Here is a 20,351-nt window from a genome sequence, read left to right as displayed (position 1 = left end):
TTTATATTATTGTATATATACATGTATATTATAATGTAATATATGGTGATATAGGACGTTGCTATATTACTGTAGGACAGATATCATTCTCAAGGCTCAGACATGATCTGATTTGCCCAACACTATGCAGTCAGACAAAAGTAGAAATGGAGCTAGAACCTGGTCTTCTGATTTTGAATACAATGTTCTTTTCACAGGTAACAGCCCACTTCCACACTGGTCAGACTGTTTGGAATGCAGTTTTTGACTCTAAGTATCCCATTGAAGGAAGGGTACAAGAGGACAGAAAATAAGATGCGAAAGGTCTGGAAACACTGTCCTATGGGACACCAGAACCACGGTGGGCCTTGGTGACACATTTGGTCCAGAGCTCCTGGAGTTTTGTCCTCAGGCTCCTAAGTGGCAGGTCACAGTCTTTAAGGGGTTCCTAGAACACTCCCCACAACTGGTGAGATGACCAGAAAGTGTCTACTTCAGAATCTGGGATGACTCCTGGAACTTTGGTTTTGGGACTCTAATCCTTACCGTCTGTGTCCACCCTCACAAGTAAAATGCTTGAAAACACCTTATCTTGGCCGGCTGTCCTGAACGTAAGTACAGCTGAAGAGAGAGTCCTCCACCCTTGAGCTGGTGAGAAGCTGCCTGTTTAGGAACCTGCCTCTGGACATGCCAACCACTGTGTCCTCTTGTCCCTGGCAAACTAACAAGTCTTTATTCTCTTTCTGGTTCCCCTGGTCACCCTAAGGAGGGGGTCCTCATCTCCCCTCTGGGCTCAGGCAGAACTTCACCACCCACCCAGGCTATAAATGGAGGCTCCCTGTTAGCCTGCAGGTCCTACAGAATCCTCCAAGTTACTCATTGTTCTTTCCATTGCTCACAGAGCCCCACCTTCTATCCCAACACCGGGTTACTTTCTCCCGTTCTCTCTCCTTTCACCTCTAGCCCTTCAGTCTCCACAACACTGTGCAAGGTCTTTACTCGCTGTCATTTGTGAACACCCCTAGTATGCCCAGAGACAAAAATGCAATGCCCCTCTTGTCGGGGCCTGGAGATACGCACTCACCTGTGTGTTGAGGAGCAAGGGGCATGAAGGGGGTGACGTGGCTAGGCTGGGCCAGATCCTTTAAATCTAAAACCAACGGGATTCGGCCAGACTCCCAGGGCAGAAGATGGGCCAGCAATCGGAAACCTTCCAGGCTTCTCTTCACCCTCACTGAATGGAGCCCAAGTCCTCAAAGACCTCCTGCGGAGAGCACGTGCCCGCAACCTGGGAAGACCCCTGCCGGCAGAGTGGCTCAGTGGGCAGAACAGCAGCCTATTCTAAGCCCATTCTAAATGGCCTAAGTAAGTGACCTTGGGCACATTCCCGACCTTTCTGAACTTCGTTTCTCATCTCTAAACAATGGGAGACAAAAAACCCACCCTACCTCAGAGGAGAGAGTCTGACTTAAAACACTCATTTAATTAAAAAAAAAATCAGGAAACAGTGGGAAATAGATATAATTATGATATTAATATTTATATGAGAACCGTATGTAAAATGACACATACCTTTTAGGGCCTGATCGGCCTCACTATCACTTACTCCTGATCCCGGGCGGGAATAGACGCTGCCCTCTGGAGGCTGAAAAGCCATTTCTTTTGACCATGGATAAGAATGAAATACGGTAGAATAGTTCTTGGTAAGGTGGGAATCCTTGCCGCTGAAAAACAAAAAGTGCATGATCCCGTTTAGATGACAAGCTCCCGATCGCCACACGATCTACACCTGTGACCGCACCGGGTCACCTTTCCGGAGCCGTGTCAGTGGCCTGTGCCCGTCTCTGTTGAGCTCAAGCATTCAGCGGTACCTGCGGCAGGAGTTACACAGCACCGGGCATAGTAAAAGCTGTACATATTAGCATAAACCTCTCCTCCAACCGACAAAACATAGCTGAACGCCTACTAAGGGGAAAGCATCGTGATGGATGCTGGAGCGTACACAAGATGAGTAAGGCACAGATACTAATGCCCAGGACTTCAGAATCCAGTGCAATTTACATATGGCATCTCCTGCTATTTCAAGAACAGAGGATATGAAAACGTATTAGGACAACACACTGGGCAAACCTAATGAGAGTCTTGGGGACTGTGATTTTATTCCCCTTTTAGGATAAGGTTCGGGTGTGATTAGCGTGCCCAACATCCCTGTGTTTGGCCCAGTGCACTTCCTGCCACCAGGTTACTCTCCTTTGGGATTCACCTGCTTCTTGGCTTCGGAGCTCCCGGCAGGGGCGGGGGGGCGGGGGGGTGGGGGGGGTGGGCAGCTTCAGGGACCGGAGGGGAGAGGCTCATCCTGCAGAGCACTGTGAAGTAACTGGGCTTTGTTGCTTTGTTCACAGCAAGATTAAACATTATTTCTTAATCTTTAAGTTTATTCATTTATTACTTAGCTTTTCTCCTGTCATTTGTACACTGTCTTTTCCTCATTTACCTTTGGAGGATCTATCTTCCTGTTTGCTCTATCAATTTGTGTGAACTCTTTATATATTGAATGTTGACTTTTTTGTTACATTTTAAATAGCCTGCTGTTTTTCCTTTTACATTTGTTTTGGACCTAGAGAAACTGAAGATGTTTATATAGTCAAAATGTACTCACTTTTCCCTCTGTGATTTTTCTTATTTCTCCAAAAACATTTCATTAATATTTTAAGCAACTTACTGGGGTTGACCCTTAAACCATGTGAGGGAGGGTTAGGGGTGCTGACCCTCCCTGCAGTCAAAAATCCACATATGACTTTTGACTCCACAAAACCTTAAATACTCACAGCTTATTGTTGACTGGAAGCCTTACCGATAACAAATATTGGTATATATAAGTTGATTCAATCAACATAAGTTAATTAACACATATCTTGTATGTTGTATGTATTAGATACTGTATTCTTACTCTTACAATAAAGGAACATAGAGTAAAGGCTATTAAGAAAATCATAAGAGAAAATACATTTATGGTACAGCAGTACACTGTACTGCAAATAACCCGTCTATAAATGGACCCATGCAGTTCCAGTCTGTGTTGTTCAAGGGTTAACTGCCTATACATATAATTAAAACTAAATTCTATTATGCAGAAGAGCTTATAATAAAAAGCAGCAATCCAAGCCCTACCTCTCCCAACACCACTTGTACTCTCCTGAGAGTCAATCATTTTTTTTTTTTAAGATTTTATTTATTTATTTGACAGAGAGAGAGGCACAGCGAGAGAGGGAACACAAGCAGGGGGAGTGGGAGAAGGAGAAGCAGGCTCCCCGCCAAGCAGGGAGCCCAATGCGGGGCTTGATCCCAAGACCCTGGGATCATGACCTGAGCGGGAGAAGGAGAAGCAGCCTCCCCGCCAAGCAGGGAGCCCGATGCGGGGCTTGATCCCAAGACCCTGGGATCATGACCTGAGCTGAAGGCAGACGCTTAATGACTGAGCCACCCAGGCACCCCGAGAGTCAACCATGTTTAACCACGTCTGGTTTTAGATATTCTGACAATAATCTTATTTGTAAATAATACGTTGCTGGCTTTTATTGACTTACCAGTTTTAAGTCGATCTTTGGTAGATATGGATGTCTGCTATCATCAGAAAGGATTCAGCTCACTTAATAACACTCCCCCTGTTTTTCCTCCCCCAAAGAGCCCTATCACTGTTTTCAGTTCCTCCATCTGTCAGATCTACACCTTCATGTATCGTATTTCAATCCTGCGTTTCTTGTTCCATCAACAACAGATGATGCATGTTGACTTTCCACCTCTACCTCCTCAACTTTGTCATTAGAGCTCTACTTTTCACTGCCAGTGTTAATTACAGTAAGTTTTGTCGTCAGAGTGTTGTCTTTTCATGATTTAGCCAAAGATTAATTTAAAATGTTGAAAATTAAGAGGTAATTGTTTACTGCAGAGCCTGGTGGTTGAAAGTGATTACACTTTCTTCCCTGTAGTTCCAACACGATGACTACTATTTCAGCACAGAAGTACACTTCTGGGATCAAATGTCAAATTCAGGTTGACCTCCACTTGTTCACACTCCACATTTAACTTAAGTTCATATCTTTGCAGTAGCAAAGGCTGATGCAAATCGGGTCTATTCAGGATAAAGCTTGTCATTTAATGAGGGTGTCTCTGTCTACCAGGATGATATTATGACTGTAGCAGAGATGAAAAGGGTAGAAGCAAGTTTTAATGAGCTGTCCCCAGGAGTTCAAGGCCCTATTACTAGGAAACACAGTCCAATTAGCTATCTGGGCTTGTCCTTGACCCAGGAGGAAATGTAGTGGGTGATGTAGGCATACTGAGGGGACACGTCCAATGTGAGGACACTCATGCTGTCTGGGTTATGTCTGAACGGCAAGCAGAAGCTGCAGTTCGTGGGTGGTAGCCCATGGCTGGAATCCAAAATCAGCTCTCCTGGAAAGCTCCCACACTGGGCATGGACACCTGCCTTCTGCTCAACCTATCAACTACAACTAGGGCTCGATGGCACCAACATTCCCAGGCAGAGACAGTCCAGGATTGAGCAATCTCCCTGCAGCTAGGGTTCTGCTTAGACGTTTTGAGTACTTGTAGGGACACCTGGGTGCCTCGGTCGGTTAAGCGTCTGCCTTCGGCTCAGGTCATGATCCCAGTGTCCTGGGATCAAGCCCTGCATCAGGCTCCCTGCTCAGTGGGGAGTCTGCATCTGCTTCTCCCTCTGCCTCTCCCCTGTGCCCTGCTTGTGCATTCTCTCTCTCAAATAAATAAATAAATAAGTAATCTTAAAAAAAAAGAGAAGGAGCTTTGAGTACTTGTTATCAACAGTTATTCTATCTATCTCAATTTTTCTAAATTGAATTGCTCATTGGAAGGAGGGAATCCCTCATACCAGGTTGGACTGAGTTCTTGGGTTTGTCTCTTTTTGTCAGACAACAATTTTTGGAATCCCTTCACAGAATACTAGTCCCCCTTCAGGTAGAATACCATGATCCTAGGAGACTTTGTTTTCCAACCTCTTGCTCCCACATAAGGTAATTGAGTTTGTCTAAGAAGCACTTCCTAAAGAACTGAGACCAATACTGCCAACTTCTGGATTTCTCAGTGACTGAACAGCTCTTTCTTCTTGCAGTGGACAAGTGACATTAGTAATCCTGCTTGGGAGCTTCTCTCCAGAGTATACTAGACTGAATCTTGTTCTGCTAAATACAACGTTAGATGCATTTATGTTTTATGGGCTAGACCTTCTATTCCAAACTATAGAAGCATAAAGTTTTCTTCCTTCTTTTAATTAAAAAACACAACAATCCATAGATTGTATGGCTAAATCTCTAAAGTAATACCAAGATAGTATGTTGAAGGGAGCACAGAAAGAAAATAGCAAGAAAAATGTCACTGGATTTTTAATACATATTAGTTTGTTAGGTTTGGTGTAGCAAAGTACTGTGAACTGAGTGGCTGAAATTTAATGTCTCACGGTCCTAGAGTCTGTAAGTCCAAGATCAAGGTGTCAGCAGGTTTGGTTCCTTCGGAAAGCTGTGACAGAGAAGCTATTCTAGGCCTCTCCTCTAGCTTCTGGTGGTTTGCTGGCAGTCTGGTGCTCCTTGGTTTCTACATCACCCCAAGCCCTCTTCCGGTGCGTGTGTCTTGTGTCCAAATTTCCCCTTTTTATGTGGACACCAATCATATTGGTTTAGGGGTCTACCTTACTACCTTACTCCAGTATGACCTTATCTTAACTAATTACATCTGCAACAACCTTATTTCCAAATAAGGTCACATTCTGAAGGGACGGACTCCAGCAGGTGAATTTGGCAGGGGGTGGGGCGGGGATGGGAGGGGCACAACTCAACCCATAACACATGTTCTGGTCTCTTATTTTTGAAAAAGACAGTAGGTCTTCATTTAAAGCATACACCAAAAAAAAGGTGGAGGGAGTCACAGAACAAGGTCTGTCTTTCAACAATTACTTTTTCCTTTCTATCAAAGAAAGTATTAAATGAAAATGCTTTGAAAGACAAATGTAAAAAAGTGGTAGAGTTAAAAGACACACATATGTTACCACCAGCGAATGGTCAGATTTGAGGGTAGGTCTGACCCCCCCCCCTTTTCACCGTCGGGACAGATGATGTATAAGCCCAGTGTGGCCTGTTAAGCATATTAATTCTCTGTTATGGTCTGAATGTATCTATCCTTCTCCCTTCAATTAATATTGAATATTAATACTAATTAGAATACTAACTAGAATACTAGGGCCTCTAGTAGCTAGTGAAATGGTAGGCTTGAAGGAACCCCTTAGAAGGCAAGGTTATTTTTCATCATCAAGTTTATGGGAGGAAATCCAAGTGCTACAGCAATAAAACTCAGAAATAAAGGAAAACAGCACTCATTTTTTAAACTGTCATTCTTATGACACATGCCATCAAAAAATATCCTTTTGCTGTGGCAGACCTTTAAGATAACTTTTTAAAGTGACGTTAATACTTCAAAAATTATTAAATATTCACCACTGAAAATATGGGAGAAGAACAAAGAAATAAAAATTGGTCATAATCTCATCACTACAAGATAATAATTGATTCTATTTTGGTGTATTTTCAGTATTTTTTTCCTATACATACACATGAATATTTTTAAACCTAATTACACTGGATATACATATGTATCTCAATCTCCCTACTTATTATTATATCATAGGCATTGATTGTATTTAACGCCTTATAACTTTAACATTTGTTTTAACATGTAGAGTGATGTGAGAAAATTGTATCTAAAGGGCCAATTTTTTCCATTTATTAAATATTTCATCAAACCATCATGGATTCTTAGTTTTTTTTTAGTATATAAAAATAAAATATATATCCTGTAAAGACAATTTACAAGTTACAAAAAAAGGATAAAGAAGAAAATAAAAATAACTGATATTTCTAGAGAAATCTCCCGTTAATAATATTCTAGTGCACTTCATTCCAGTCCCATTTCTTGTCTATTATGTTGCCATGGATTCAGAAGTAAACACAGCAGAAGCAGGAACAGAATGTAGTAGAGAGCCTGCAAAGGCCAAGCACTAAAATCAGTGGTGGAGTGTCAGCTGTGGTCTATATGCAGTCTTCAGCTTAACACCTACTCAGCTTTTGAACTACACTTTGATATATTAAGCACTGGAACCCTGAAATGCCCTTTTGTATATTAGACACCAGCTGGTAAACATTTAGAAACACAAAGCTATACTAATCAGAGATGCTAATTGCAAATTACAAACACCAACTCTGGCTCATTTTAATACCTGAAAAGCAGTTACTGAAAAGCTTTCGTGTAGTTTATAGACTAATGAAAAACTGAAGCATGAGACCTATAAACTGGGCAGGAACCAAAGTAAGCAAGGTGCCAAGAACACAGACAGCCAGGTCTCAATACGGGAAGAGATCATCACTGTTTGCCCTCCACAACAAATTCTTGATCTTCCATTACCCGTGTCTTGATGGATCTCTAACTGCCCTTGCATCTTTGTGTCACTCCCTCAAGATTCAAAATCCCAGAGAGAAGCTTTCAATTGGATGAACCCAGGATATATGCCTGTGTCTTTCCTGGAGGGCCAGGATCTACTCCCTTCAAAGTCCATGGTGGAAGGTGGGGCCCTGCTCCCCAGTTTTAAGATTTCTCTGAAGCTTAGGGAGGAGTGCTGTGATCTTAGCTAATCAGCAGAAAATAACTGATTTTATTCGACAAAACTCAACTCACCTTTTCTCAGAATACAGTCCAATGGGAGCTTTAAAATAATCTTCACAAAGCTCAAAACTTTTCTGTAATTCTAAAGCTGTAAAATAATGTAGACCATTGATAATAGGTGCTGGCACCGGACCCCTGAAATCAGAAAAAAACCAAACAAACAAAAAAAGAATTTTGTAATGATACCAAGCATACACACACGTAATACCTAAATACCTAAATACTGACTGATATACCCACATAATGTAAATGCCAATAAAATCTATTTGGAATAATGTAATATATCCACTCAACATTTACCCCAGAGCTTGTCTTAAAACTCTAGCATTATTACATTCTAATTTGTAGATTAGGTGAATTTGTATTGTTTTGAATCTTCCTTATCCATTAAGTCACTAATATAGGCAAATTATCTTCCTACTGATTAGTATGTATTCTGTGCATTCTATTATAAACTCTAGTCCATTTGTTATGTGAGTCCAGCAATGTATCAACTGCTATAAAAATTGAAATAGATATTTTTGAATTTTGTTTCTAATCCAGTGCTTTGAAATGATACCAGAATAAAATATTTCTAAAAATTCTAATATTATACTCTCAACTGAACTCCAGTGTAAACTATTCTTTTTTCATCTTTACTAGCCTGTTTCCCCAGAGTGACTTGGAAGAATCATTAACCATTTTTAGTGAAAAAATCCTGTCGCTATTCACCTCAGACTTGCTAAACAGAGTTGCTGTGTGCAAAGTAGCCCAATTGCATATAAATGCATGCAAATTCGAAGCATCTATCTGTCCTGGTATGACCCATTTGGAGCTCATATTTAAAACTGCTTTGGTTCTCTGTCCCCAGCGTTTTAATAAGCATGGCCCTGCTGCTGGTCGGAGGTCACACAGACCCCAGTTTTGCTGCTCTCGAAGACACTGCCTATCTCCTGGCCATCACCTTCCTGGCCCTTCAGCAGAACTCTGTGTATGCCACACAGCCTATCTTTTGAATCAGACTATCCAAAGATAGCTTATCAATATGGAGAAAATTCATCACACTTTTTGGATATGTAACAAAGTGACAAAACTTGGTTTCATTTATATTGGATGAAGATTTTCAACAGATAGCTTAAAATTACAGACAATAAAAAGAGCTGAAATTGAAAAAAAAATTTAAATGGCTTCTTTATTCTGCTTCCTTGAATCACTGCATTCTAAAAAGCTTTTTAAAATGCTATAATTAAGGTCTTGTCATGTTCTTACTAGCTTTCTGAAAACAGGGACTTCACTGTATTACTCAAATTTTCTAAAATGTGACACAGGAAAGAGAATTCAGAATATCAAAGCCTATAACATTAATGAGAAAATAAAATGCAAACATTCTATAGCTATACTGTGACCTAGTTATTCATTTTGAGTAAATATTAAAGCCTAAATGTGCCTCTTGATATGTAATAATTAATAGTACAGTAATTATTATAGCCACTAACTTCATGAAGCCTTTACTATACAGAAGAACTAAGTAAAAACTTTCATATTAAGAATAGAGAATTCATAGGTTAATAAAGATACAATGATTCCCACCCTCATGGAATTTACAGTTTAATATGGAAAGGAGGCTTTAAACAAATGACTTTGCACATAATTACTATTGTTTTGAGAATCATGATGGACAACAGCAAGATATACAATAGGATATAATGAACCCTCAGTCATGAACAGCCTTGGAGAAGGCGGATATATATATTCAAATTTCACCAGAAATACCATTCTTTATAGGCTTCAAAGAATGAAAAAAAAAAAAAGCCATCAATTTCTAACAGCTATGAACACATTATGTCTTTTTAAAGTATATATATAAATGAAAGGAAAATAAAACTTCTAGAACTAGGTTTACTACTGAATCACTGGGTCCACTTTAGTACAGAGGCCCCTGTTCACGTTGATGATTCATTTGGTATATTTGGATACTAGAGAATCAATCTAAAGATGCCCAGGTATAAATAAATGTGATATATCACTACCTTTGAAACAGGAGGGTATGATGAGGAGGTATCTTTCCCATCAGGGCCTGCCGGGCTGTCTCATATTGTCTCTCTATAGATTCTCTTTCCTAGGCAAGGAATATGATCAGAAAATTATACTGATGTTAAAAATATGTCAGACGGTGAAAGTAGCTATAATCAATATCTTCTTACTAGAGATTGTCAAATATGTGGAAAGAAAAAGGGGAAAAAGGACTAAAAAACAACTGGTATTGGTTCAGTGGAAAGAAAAAAAAACTTTATAAATTAAATATTTTTACGAAGAACACAATATATCAACTTCATTTGACATCTAAATAATGTGGCAATTCCTTGTTAATGTTTATATATATATTTTTATCTTTCCAATGAGATTATCTCTCAAGGATATGTATTATTACTGTCTTTTTGTCTTCCCAGATCTTCGCACACAGAGTAGTCAACTGATTGATTATATCCAACAATGTTTCAGTACCACCCTGAAATATCTCCCACATTTCACCAGCATGTCACCATCACTATATACTTTAGTAAACATTTGATGGGAAAACAGAGACATAAAAGACACAATCACTGCCTTCAAAAGGTTTATAATCTGGTGGTAAAAGGGGATTTAAAAAGACAGAGAAAAAAAAAAACAAGATAGCACATGCTGTTTTATAAATAGTACAATGTGTGTCTATATATGGATTATGTAATGGAGTGTGATCTGTTTAGCAACCGTCCAAGTGCTGGATCTCCTCACTTTAAGCAAAGCCGATGTATAAAATTCTCAGTTTACAGAAAAGATAAATCAGCAAATTGCTTATTTGTTTTACATAAAAGACTAAAGAATAAAGGGATTTATAATAACATTTATTTAAACAGCAATCTTTGCTTGCAGTAACTGAATCTAAAATAAACCTCTTTTGATTTCAATGTGACTACCAGGTTTGTCTATGAGTCGATATTTAGTTAAAATCACATAAGAAATGACAGCAAACAAGTACGCTAGGGGAAGAATACCCACCAAACCTATGGTTGTGAGCCCCTAACTCCGGGCTGACCACTTGTTCTAGCCTTGGGGGCTACCATAGTTTCAAGTGGTTGCGTGTGTTTTGGGGGAATTTTTCAAGAATCAATTTTTAAGGGGTAAGTTGATGTGATTCTAAAAAACATTTTTGCGTTACAGAAATTAATCTGCAGGAGTGATGCCAAGGTTGGCCCAGTGAACACCCCTGGGAAACAAGTCACACCCCAGAGACCAGAAGTCCCTTTGTTCACTCCTATGTTTCCCTGTACACAGCGTACACACACCTGAGCATAAAGTTGGAGCTCAATCTACATCTTTAATGTACAACAGTACATATTTGGGGAGATAATATAAAGTGTGAATAATGTCTACCATTCTTCATGATCTGGAATAGAATTTGCTTTCAACGGTTGCTAGCTTGAGAAATTCTGGGTCATGCTTTTGAAAGTGTTCCTTAGACACCACGACACATGAAAGCTAACATGCAAACTCACTAAACACAGGCTCTCGGGTGTCTATTTGGTCGTCAAGACCATTTAACGGTGTCCCTGGCCATTAGCTCTGTGATTCTGTCTAAGCAGGACAAGGAGAAAATACCTGTCGGGCTGGAGGGATGGAGTCTGTAATGGGACAAGAAATGAAGAAAGAAACTCTATTTAAATTTCACCATTCAAAACTGTTTAAATAACCCCATAGTCCTTGCACTATCATCTCCCATTTAAATTGTTTCATATTACTACAAAATTACTATATATTGATGAACTCTGCTGTCCTATCCACTCTCAGGTTAATGTGTTATTATTTTTCCTCAATTACTCAATAGCAGTACATATATTCTCTATTGTGATTTTACTTTATACCATCTTTCTTTTTTTTCTGTATTGATCCTCCATTGCAATTATATCATGACTGGGAGGATATGACAGTAATGGTGGAAGTACAGTCTGCATCTTTCAGAATTCCCACACAAAAATAGTTAGAGCAAGCCAATGGCAAAATAAAAAACATATCAAAACATCAGCAAGAAAACTAGATGAGGAGATTCCCCTCAAACCCCAAATCAGAAGAGAAATCCCTTCAAACTCCAAAATACAGGTGATAGTAGCAACACCACCACATGGTACCAGTGTCTATGCGAGAGGAAGACAAAGGAAGCAACAGGGGCACTAAAACACCTGAGAACAGGAGAACCTCAAAACAGCTAAAAAGTATTCACTGGGAAGAAAAGCAGCACAATCGGGCACCACAGCTGGAATCCAGGGGAGCCTGTTCCTACCCCAATAGTGGGTAAGAATAAGGGGTCCACAGTAAGTTCTGAAACTGACCCACTGGGGCCGTCTTCTAAGACAGGGCCCCACACTAGAGAAAAGCTGATAGGAGTGGAATCAGAATTAATTAGGACAGAGTCAACAGAGACAAAGAGAAAGTCTAGACCAAAATGGTGGAGGGGAACAGAGCCCAGAAACGCCCAAAAGAAAACTGCCGTATATTTAAACACAATTCTAAAGAACCACGCACGCTTCCTTATAAAAGTTTGAAAAAACGAATTTCACATAAAAATGAGAAATTTCCTAGTAAAATCCCAAAGCTCTTATTTTAAAAAGAGAAAGGAGCAGGATAACCCCTTTATATACAATGAAAGTGTGCTCATAAAACAGATAAAATCTGTCATCTACTATTTCAAAACTAACTAAAAGACATTAAGGAAATAGCATAAAACATTAAGAAACAAATAAATTATCATTTTTTTTCCAGAGGGAGAGAGCACATGAGTGGGGGGAGAGGCAGAGAGAGAGAGGGAGAGAATCTCAAGCAGGCTCCTTGCCCAATGCAGAGCCCCGCATGGGGCTCAATCTCACAACCCTGAGATCACAACCTGAGCTGAAATCAAGAGTTGGACGCTTAACCGACTGAGCCACCCAGGTGCCCCAATAAATTACAATTTTTAAAACTCCTAAGTGAGGTGACAGACCTCAGGAAAGAATTAGAAATATATGGGGGAAAAGTTACTTCAGAAATGAAAACTGAACCAGAGGGAATAGAAGAGTGAATAAAAACAACAAATAATACCTTCAGAGGACTAGAAAGTGAATGGAGGAAATTTTTTAAACTCAAAAAGAAATCAAGAGGTAACAAGATTCAAGAGAAAATGACAAATATTTAAGATAGACAAAGAAGATCCAACATGCAAACAATAAGAGCCCTTGGTAAAGAAACCAAAACAAGCAAACAGGATAGGTCACAAAAACTACAATTCGAGTCTCAAGTATGACAGACTGTCATCGGCAGGCAAGAACTCAGGAAATGCTGCCCCCGTAGCCCTTCCTGGATCTAGCAGAGAATGCGCCTAGACAAGAGAACTACTAGATATTGGCCTGAGGCCTAATGATGAGTATCAAGTGTGTACATATTTGAGAACTAAGACGAGAGTTAAAAGGGAGCGAACATATGACTATGTGCTGAGAGTGTAGCTGGAACACAACCACAAATAACCAGGGCTGGGGGTGGGTGGAGAACATGTGCAAACAAAATTTTTAACTGTTCTTGGTCTTTCTACTGGGTGCTAGTCGTATTGGTATTGTTATGCGGAGACTCTTCTGCCCACGATCTAGATAAACCATGTGAGAAATTTAGTGACACTGTAGTTCTATCATCTCCCATGTCTTTCAGAATCAGGATGCTCAGTGTGAAAGAAAGATATGTAATAGAGAAGAAGACGAGTAAAAATCCCCAAGTCTTGAGTCTGAATTGGAAATATTAACTTGAACTCATGAAGTTCATCTCACCTATGCACAGAAAAAGCCTAGAAGCAATGACCACCCCAGTAGCGACAAGCACTCCTGGCAACCACGTGTCCTTGCACTATCATCTCCCACTTAAAGAAACCAGGGCTCCTTGGAGAAAAGATGGTTTGCAGGTCTGGGACAGGAAATGCACAGAAGAGCATAGAAGATCTCGTCCTAACAGACAGCAAGATGGCTACTAAAGTCGACATGGATCATATTAAAGGACACAGGAGCCACCCTTAAGAGGCTCTGACTGGCCAAAGGTAGAACAATTTGAGTTTCAATAAAGATACAAAATGCAGTGGGTAGATACCATTCAATACATACAAATCAAGAACATAATGATCATAAATGATATTTAAAAATTAATTGGTCACCGTCAGAGAATAATAGGAAACCATTATCTTGAAAAAAGCAGTTAGATAGCTGATCCTATATGATCTGTGCCACTTGGTAGCCAGGTGGTAGATGAGAGGAGCATCTCTTTATTGTATTATTCCAGCTAATAAATCTGGTGAATGCCGTGCCCTGAAAAATGCATCTGAGTAGATGAAAGCACTTTTCTTTTGGAATCAAAATTGACATTGCTAAGCTGTGTGATCTTGGACAAACTCTCTGAGCTAAGCTCTCCCACAGTATTGAAAAGAAGTGGTGCTTAGTAGATTTAGGTGCCCAATATTTTGTCACCACAGATCCACCTTCTCACTGGCCTTCATACATTCAGGTACTTCATGGGATTGGACTGCACTAATCTGCCACACACACACACATTTGCTAAAGTGGCTTTGAATGAATCAGCCATTCAGCAATTTTTCTGGAGAACTGGCTTTCAGTAAGCTGGTCTGCCCCAGGAGTGAGGATGGTCCCTAAGGAGGTCAGAGGACCTGGCTGAAGAAACAGATACAATTGAAGTTCAAGTGAAGGTTGAAAATCAAGCTTCTTCTGGAAGGCAAAGATCTAGTCACAGTTCCAGAGCAGAAAATCTTCACTAAGCCATCATATATGTGCAAGAATGTTCGGCCTTCCAGGCAGCCAACCATGCAAAAGGGGGTTGCTATCAGTGAGGGGAAACTAAAACACAGTGATATATAACAAAACTCATGAACTTCAACTTCTTTAATCAATAGTATATGTGTCATATAAATAAAAACCTTTTACTGGATGGTGTTTGTTACATACTTTTTGCAATGGTAAGAGAAGAGCTGTGCGTTTGTTTTGCTTTGTTTTTTACTCAAACCTTAAAAGAAAATTGCATTTAAGAAGTAAGGCTGATCAATATTTCTTTACAGTTCTCCAGGAATCTTTCAGAGATGTTCAAATTAATATGCTCTGGGAGTCGCTGAGAAAAGTAAGTACCATTTAGGCTAAGAAGAGAGAAGAAATGAAACAACAAGGATTGATTAAGCAAGGAATAAGGAAATACACTGAATATTTTATTACTATTTAAACTCATTAAATTATGGTCATATTCATGGAAAGTATTTGATATTGATAAACTATTAGAGTTACAAGCAAGAAAAGTGATGTTAGCAGATGTTTTTCCAGATTTGAAGACAAAGAATAATACTCTTGGACATTTCTTCCTAACAGAGACAAGCCATGTGGGTCCCAGTGATCCCACAGTTGAGAAACAAAACATAGCTGTTGGTACATTAGGCGTCGGTAATCCTGAGGATGTCGCATGCTCCATTAGCCCATTTTCTACTCAAAGAAAGTAAGTGGTAGAAGGGCTAGAGACACCGACCTCACCCCACCGACGAGAGGAGACCAGAGGCATCTCTACCAGACTGTTCCATTCAATAAGGGCAGGGATCAGCTCCACTTTGTTCTAGTGTCTAGAACAGGGTCCAGCAAGCAAATACCTGCTATCTACTGAAAAGCAAATCTAATCCTTATACATGGTAGGAATTCAACAAATTCAAGATATGTGAGAAGAAGGGAAGATGAATGAGTGAGAAGAAAGGAAGGGAAAGAGGGAAGGGAAGGGAAGGGAAGGGGAGTCCTCTGCATATGGGAAAAGACAGGATGGCTATGACAGCAAAGGCTCTTCCTGGGATTGCTCAACTAGCAATGACAGAATGCACTCGTCCTTCAACGAACCATCACGCAGACTATGGACACGGCTTTCCCCCACGGCCACACATCCCATAGCTCATTATTTCCCTTTTCCCAGATTTATATCCAGGGGGACAAGAAGCTAAGTCTCAGCCCTTAGCAAGCTCTCACCCTAATGTGCTCTACTGCTGTGGTCTGGATTCCTCACTCTCTTCGAATCCTTTGGATTGATCACGTAGTTGCACCTGTTTGGTTGTGGTTTCAGCATCACCCTTGGACTAAAACCCTGTAGACTGCCCTTGATTTTTCAAGCTGCAGGAAATCCTACCCAATCCCAGAGAGGTTAAGTAACTCATTGAGGCTTGTCCAGCTAGTGAACAGACAAATGGCCCTCATTCCACTACACCAGGTGCCCTCCTCCACCCCCAAGTGCCAGCATCCCTTGCGTCCTTTTCAACCTTTGCCATCTCCTTCCCTCTTCCGAGATAAGCACTCTCCTGACTGTGACGGTCACCACTTCTTTGTTATACTTTTACCACCTAAATATGCATCCCTGAGTATTATGGTTTAGTATTGCCAATTTTTAAATTATATATTATTAGAATCATATAGTGTGTACTCTTTAGAGTCAAGAATTCTTTGGTTCAACAGGATGTTTGAGAGAGACATTCATGGACCAAAGTTTCATTACTGTACATATTTAACTGTATGAATATTCAAAATTTTACTTGGCCAATCTACTGCTAGTGGACACTTGAATTTCCAGTTTAGGACCACTATACACAAGGCTACTATGAACATTCTTGCACATACATTTTGGTGCACATGGCCACACATTTCCATTGGAATCCCACTGTTGAGGCATAGGGTATGTGTATGCTCAACTTCAGTGGATAATGCCCACTTACTTTCTAAAGTGTACAAATTGAACCTTCCACCAGTTGTCCTATAAAAATTTCCACTATTCCACATCTTAACAGTCGGCTCAGACTTTTAGTGCAGCAGTATCTTACTGTGGCTATAATTTGCATTTCCTGATATGAGGTTGACTATCTCTTCACATCATTATTGGCCATCTGGATATTATCCTTTGTAAAGAGGTTTTTCCGTGAGTTATTTTTTCTTAATAATTTATAAAAGTCCTTTATATATTCTAAATAAAAGCATTTTGTTATACTTATTATAAATATCACCCCCCCCCCTGTGTGGTTTGTCTTTTTTCCTCTTTAATACTGTTTTTTTTTAAATACATGTGACTAATTTTAATGTTCCTCAATGTTTTAAACTTTTCCTTTGTAATTAGTGCTTTTTGTATTACATTTAAGGAATCTATACCTGCCTCAAAGTCATAAAAATCTTCTCTTACATTATCTTCTAGAAGTATTCTTGCTTTGTCTTTCACATTTATCTAGATAATCCACCTTAAATTTTGTAATCACACCTTGACATACGTGAAGTTAGAAACTCTGCATAAGGAAAGGGTGGAATATTTGGATGGGATGAGACAGAAAGACCTCACGTGCACAGGGAGTTTGAGGCAGATTTGAGCAGAGAGGAAGAATGCCGAGAGGAAGAACACTGTCTTCAATTAAGTGGGAAGGAGCTTCAGAGAAACAGAACTCAGCCTAGATGATGGAAATTTCCACCCATCCATTACTGTCAAATGGTTCTCTTGATAGTTTCTAAAGGTAAATATGAATACATTAAATCTACAGTGAAGACACCAAAAAAGGCACAAAAATTTCTACTTTCTGGGGGGAACAATTTAAGATACAGGTTTTTGACAGAGGAAGTTGCAATTTTTCTTCAATCCACTAAAAGCTTTCAAAAATACATGGAAATTTATGTTGGGGAAAGTAAAATGAGCAAAATAACATCTTCTCCAAAGGGTTGCAATGAAAGGTACATGAGATAATTTACATGAAAGCCCTTTCCAAATTACAAATGCGGTGTAAAGGCTATTTATGTTCTCTAACATAACATGATAACATCTCTCTGAAGCTTCTGCTGTCATGTTGCTCATTTTGCATTGTTAACAGCTACACAAAAGGTTAATAACCTAAAATCTGAAAAGTACTTAAAATTTAAAAATAGTATTGAATCCATCATCTTTAAAAGAAAATGAGGCACTAAATATAACCTTAGGCACATTCTACCCCATATATATGACAGCAGCAATCTAGTATTTTGCACCTATTTCTGAAGAATGTATCTACCTGTTGGTTGTTGGGGGATTTGATTTGCTTCTCTGTGAAACTGCTGTTACATCGTATCTCTGCCAGCACCGATGGGCAAAGACCCCAGAACCTGGAGGCTGCAAGGAGTTTGAGCACTGTTACCATCGGGGATCAGTCACTGCTAATGCTCTAACAGGGGACACAAGAGATGTTCTAGACCAGGCTCTGGACGCCCTGGATTATGGGGCTGAACAGTTTCTCAGGGAGGTGACTGCAGGGAAGGAGTGACCCCGGGGATAAGTTCATGAGACTACTCTTGACCACAATACCTGCACCCCTCCCCTGTCGACCACCACCAAGGTGGCCCCTCGTACTATCACACTGCCTTTTTATCATACTCTTCCCTCTCCAGTTTCTCCAAACTCTTCATTAATTTTATACTGAATTATTAATATTATTATTGATTATTTATTATTATTATTGGTCATGAATTATAGCTAAGAACACATTGTTTGTGTCTGAGTTTTTTTTGTTTTTCCCCATCTCTGTTCCTTTTATCCTCTGTTCTTGCTCCTAAATACCTGAGTGCCCTTGACCAGACAAAAGCTGTCTTTTGAATTAACAGGTGAAATTCAGACTGGTCATGTTTAAATAAATCATGATTACTCACTAACGGGCAGAGCGGTGTGGCAAATCAATGGTGTGTGTTGCTCATCAGTGTGTGTGAGGCTGTGCAGCAGGACAGCAGAAGTGGGATGTGAGGGGTTCTGGTTGGCAGAACACAGACTTTATCATGAAGGAATAACAGTGGCCAAGGATTTGTTCTTATTTACGCTATGGATATGCCATGTCCTGGGGACATAAAGAAGAACCTATATTTGCAAGTCTAAGCCCCAACAAGCATAAAGCCATATTATCCAAGGACAGGATAACAAGTGTAGAGAGAAAGGGGGGGACTGACCCATAAAGAACTGAGGTTTCCCAGGATGGAAAGATAGAGGCTGAGAGGCTCCTCATGGAGAGGGAGCCCCCTAGGGGTCGGTACTAGGCGAGGGTACTGGTAGTAGAGGATATGGAGAATACCAGCGCCACTGGCTCAGAGTGGAACTCAGGCTCTTAGACTAGGGGCCTCTCCATGGTAACCATGGTGGTCTGGAAGCCAGCGGCTCTTCCCCAGTCTTCCAGGATGGTGAAACCCTCAGGGTTCTTGAACTTGATCCAAAGAATGGGAGTGATCCCAACTCTTCATGACTGATATTTGACTTCCCACAGATCCTGGTGGATGGCAACAATTCCAGAATTGATTTATTTTGGATAAATCAATATGTTATTTCCTGCCCCTTAAGTATCATGGTACAGATTCATATTATTTATAAATGTTTAGAGCGCACCCACCCTCTGTTCCTCCTAAGAAGCCCTGATCTGTTCCTGTGCTGTTTGCCCTTCCACAGGTGACTGGACAAGCAGTCTCACATGATCTCTGTGGAATGGCTTGAAAAGTCCAGCTGGGCCAATTAGATTCTCTTGCCTCCCACAATATGAATGACAGAGACAGAGAGAAGTGACCAGGAATTGGGAGCACAGAGCCAAGAGGCAATGGAGAGTCAGGGCTGCTGTGCATGAGAATGAGCTCAAATTACGTGGGAGGGAAGCCTGTGTGAGTGGAGGAGGCTGGCCAGGAGAGATAGGACCACAGAACACTTGAGAATCAGGAGCAGAGACGACAGGAACTTGATGCCTCTGGAAGGCAGAGAAATCCGAGCACCTCACTCGTTCATTCCAGTGCCGGGCAGTACCTGTGAGGTCTGTATCTCATGCCTGTTCATGATGCACTGTGAAGCCACTCGTTACATTTTTTCTATGGCACCACCTCTTACTTAAGCTGACTTGATCGGGCATCTGTTTCTTGCCCGTTGAACATTGGCATCGTAGGACTTAATCTGAGCAGACCGCAGAGCTATGCCTGGGTATTCTGCAGCCCAAGATTTTTCATCTGAAGTAACCAGTCTGATTCTTTCGACCACCGCCTATGGTTCTGACTTTAGAGTATGATGTGATTATTTGCTGACAACAGCCTCGCCTTCAGGAAACACAAACTAGGAGTTGACAACCAAAAGGCAAGTCCTGTAGCATCTGTGGCGACCGCAGTGGCCATGACTTAGGCCTCCTCATACTCCCAGATCATCCTATAAAACTATGACAAATGGAAAATGAGCACAACCTAATCTGCATGCAGAGCCAACTCTGCACTCAATCCTCCCGCACATACCAATTTTTCTGGGTGGTCCAAGAACTGAGTTGGGACAGTTATATGACTGGCTTGAGTGCTGCAGAGTTATAAGACAGGGCCTCTGAGTGGACTCATTTTGAAGGCTAAGCACAAGAACACTTAACATTTTACCCCAACAAGAAAGCCAGTTTTCTCTTGAAATACATATTTTACCACGTTAGTTCTGTCAAAGTCCTTTTCTATTCTTGCTAAAGAGAAGAGCTGAGTGTCCGAGTATTCAACTAAGGGCTAGAGAAAGGTACTCACAAAAGCTACACTGAATATTCTTTGTAGAGCCCATGTCTATTCCTACAGGTG

General features: G+C 40.5%; 1 protein-coding gene across 1 annotated transcript in view; it reads right to left on the bottom strand.

Annotated features, from left to right (window-relative positions):
* LRGUK (leucine rich repeats and guanylate kinase domain containing) overlaps positions 1-20,351 on the bottom strand; it is a 102,007-nt gene that overhangs the window by 3,407 nt on the left and 78,249 nt on the right. The window contains exons 17-19 of the mRNA XM_021692972.1: positions 9,735-9,823; positions 7,738-7,860; positions 1,552-1,703 (exon numbers count right to left, since the gene is read on the bottom strand). Coding sequence (XP_021548647.1) covers positions 1,552-1,703; positions 7,738-7,860; positions 9,735-9,823 — 364 coding nt within the window. The remainder of the gene's footprint in view (positions 1-1,551; positions 1,704-7,737; positions 7,861-9,734; positions 9,824-20,351) is intronic.

Source organism: Neomonachus schauinslandi, chromosome 12 (genome assembly GCF_002201575.2).
Source record: "Neomonachus schauinslandi chromosome 12, ASM220157v2, whole genome shotgun sequence".
In the NCBI taxonomy this organism is placed as follows: Eukaryota; Metazoa; Chordata; class Mammalia; order Carnivora; family Phocidae; genus Neomonachus; species Neomonachus schauinslandi.
Note: the sequence above shows the minus strand (reverse complement) of the source record. Positions and strands in the feature narration are given on the sequence as shown.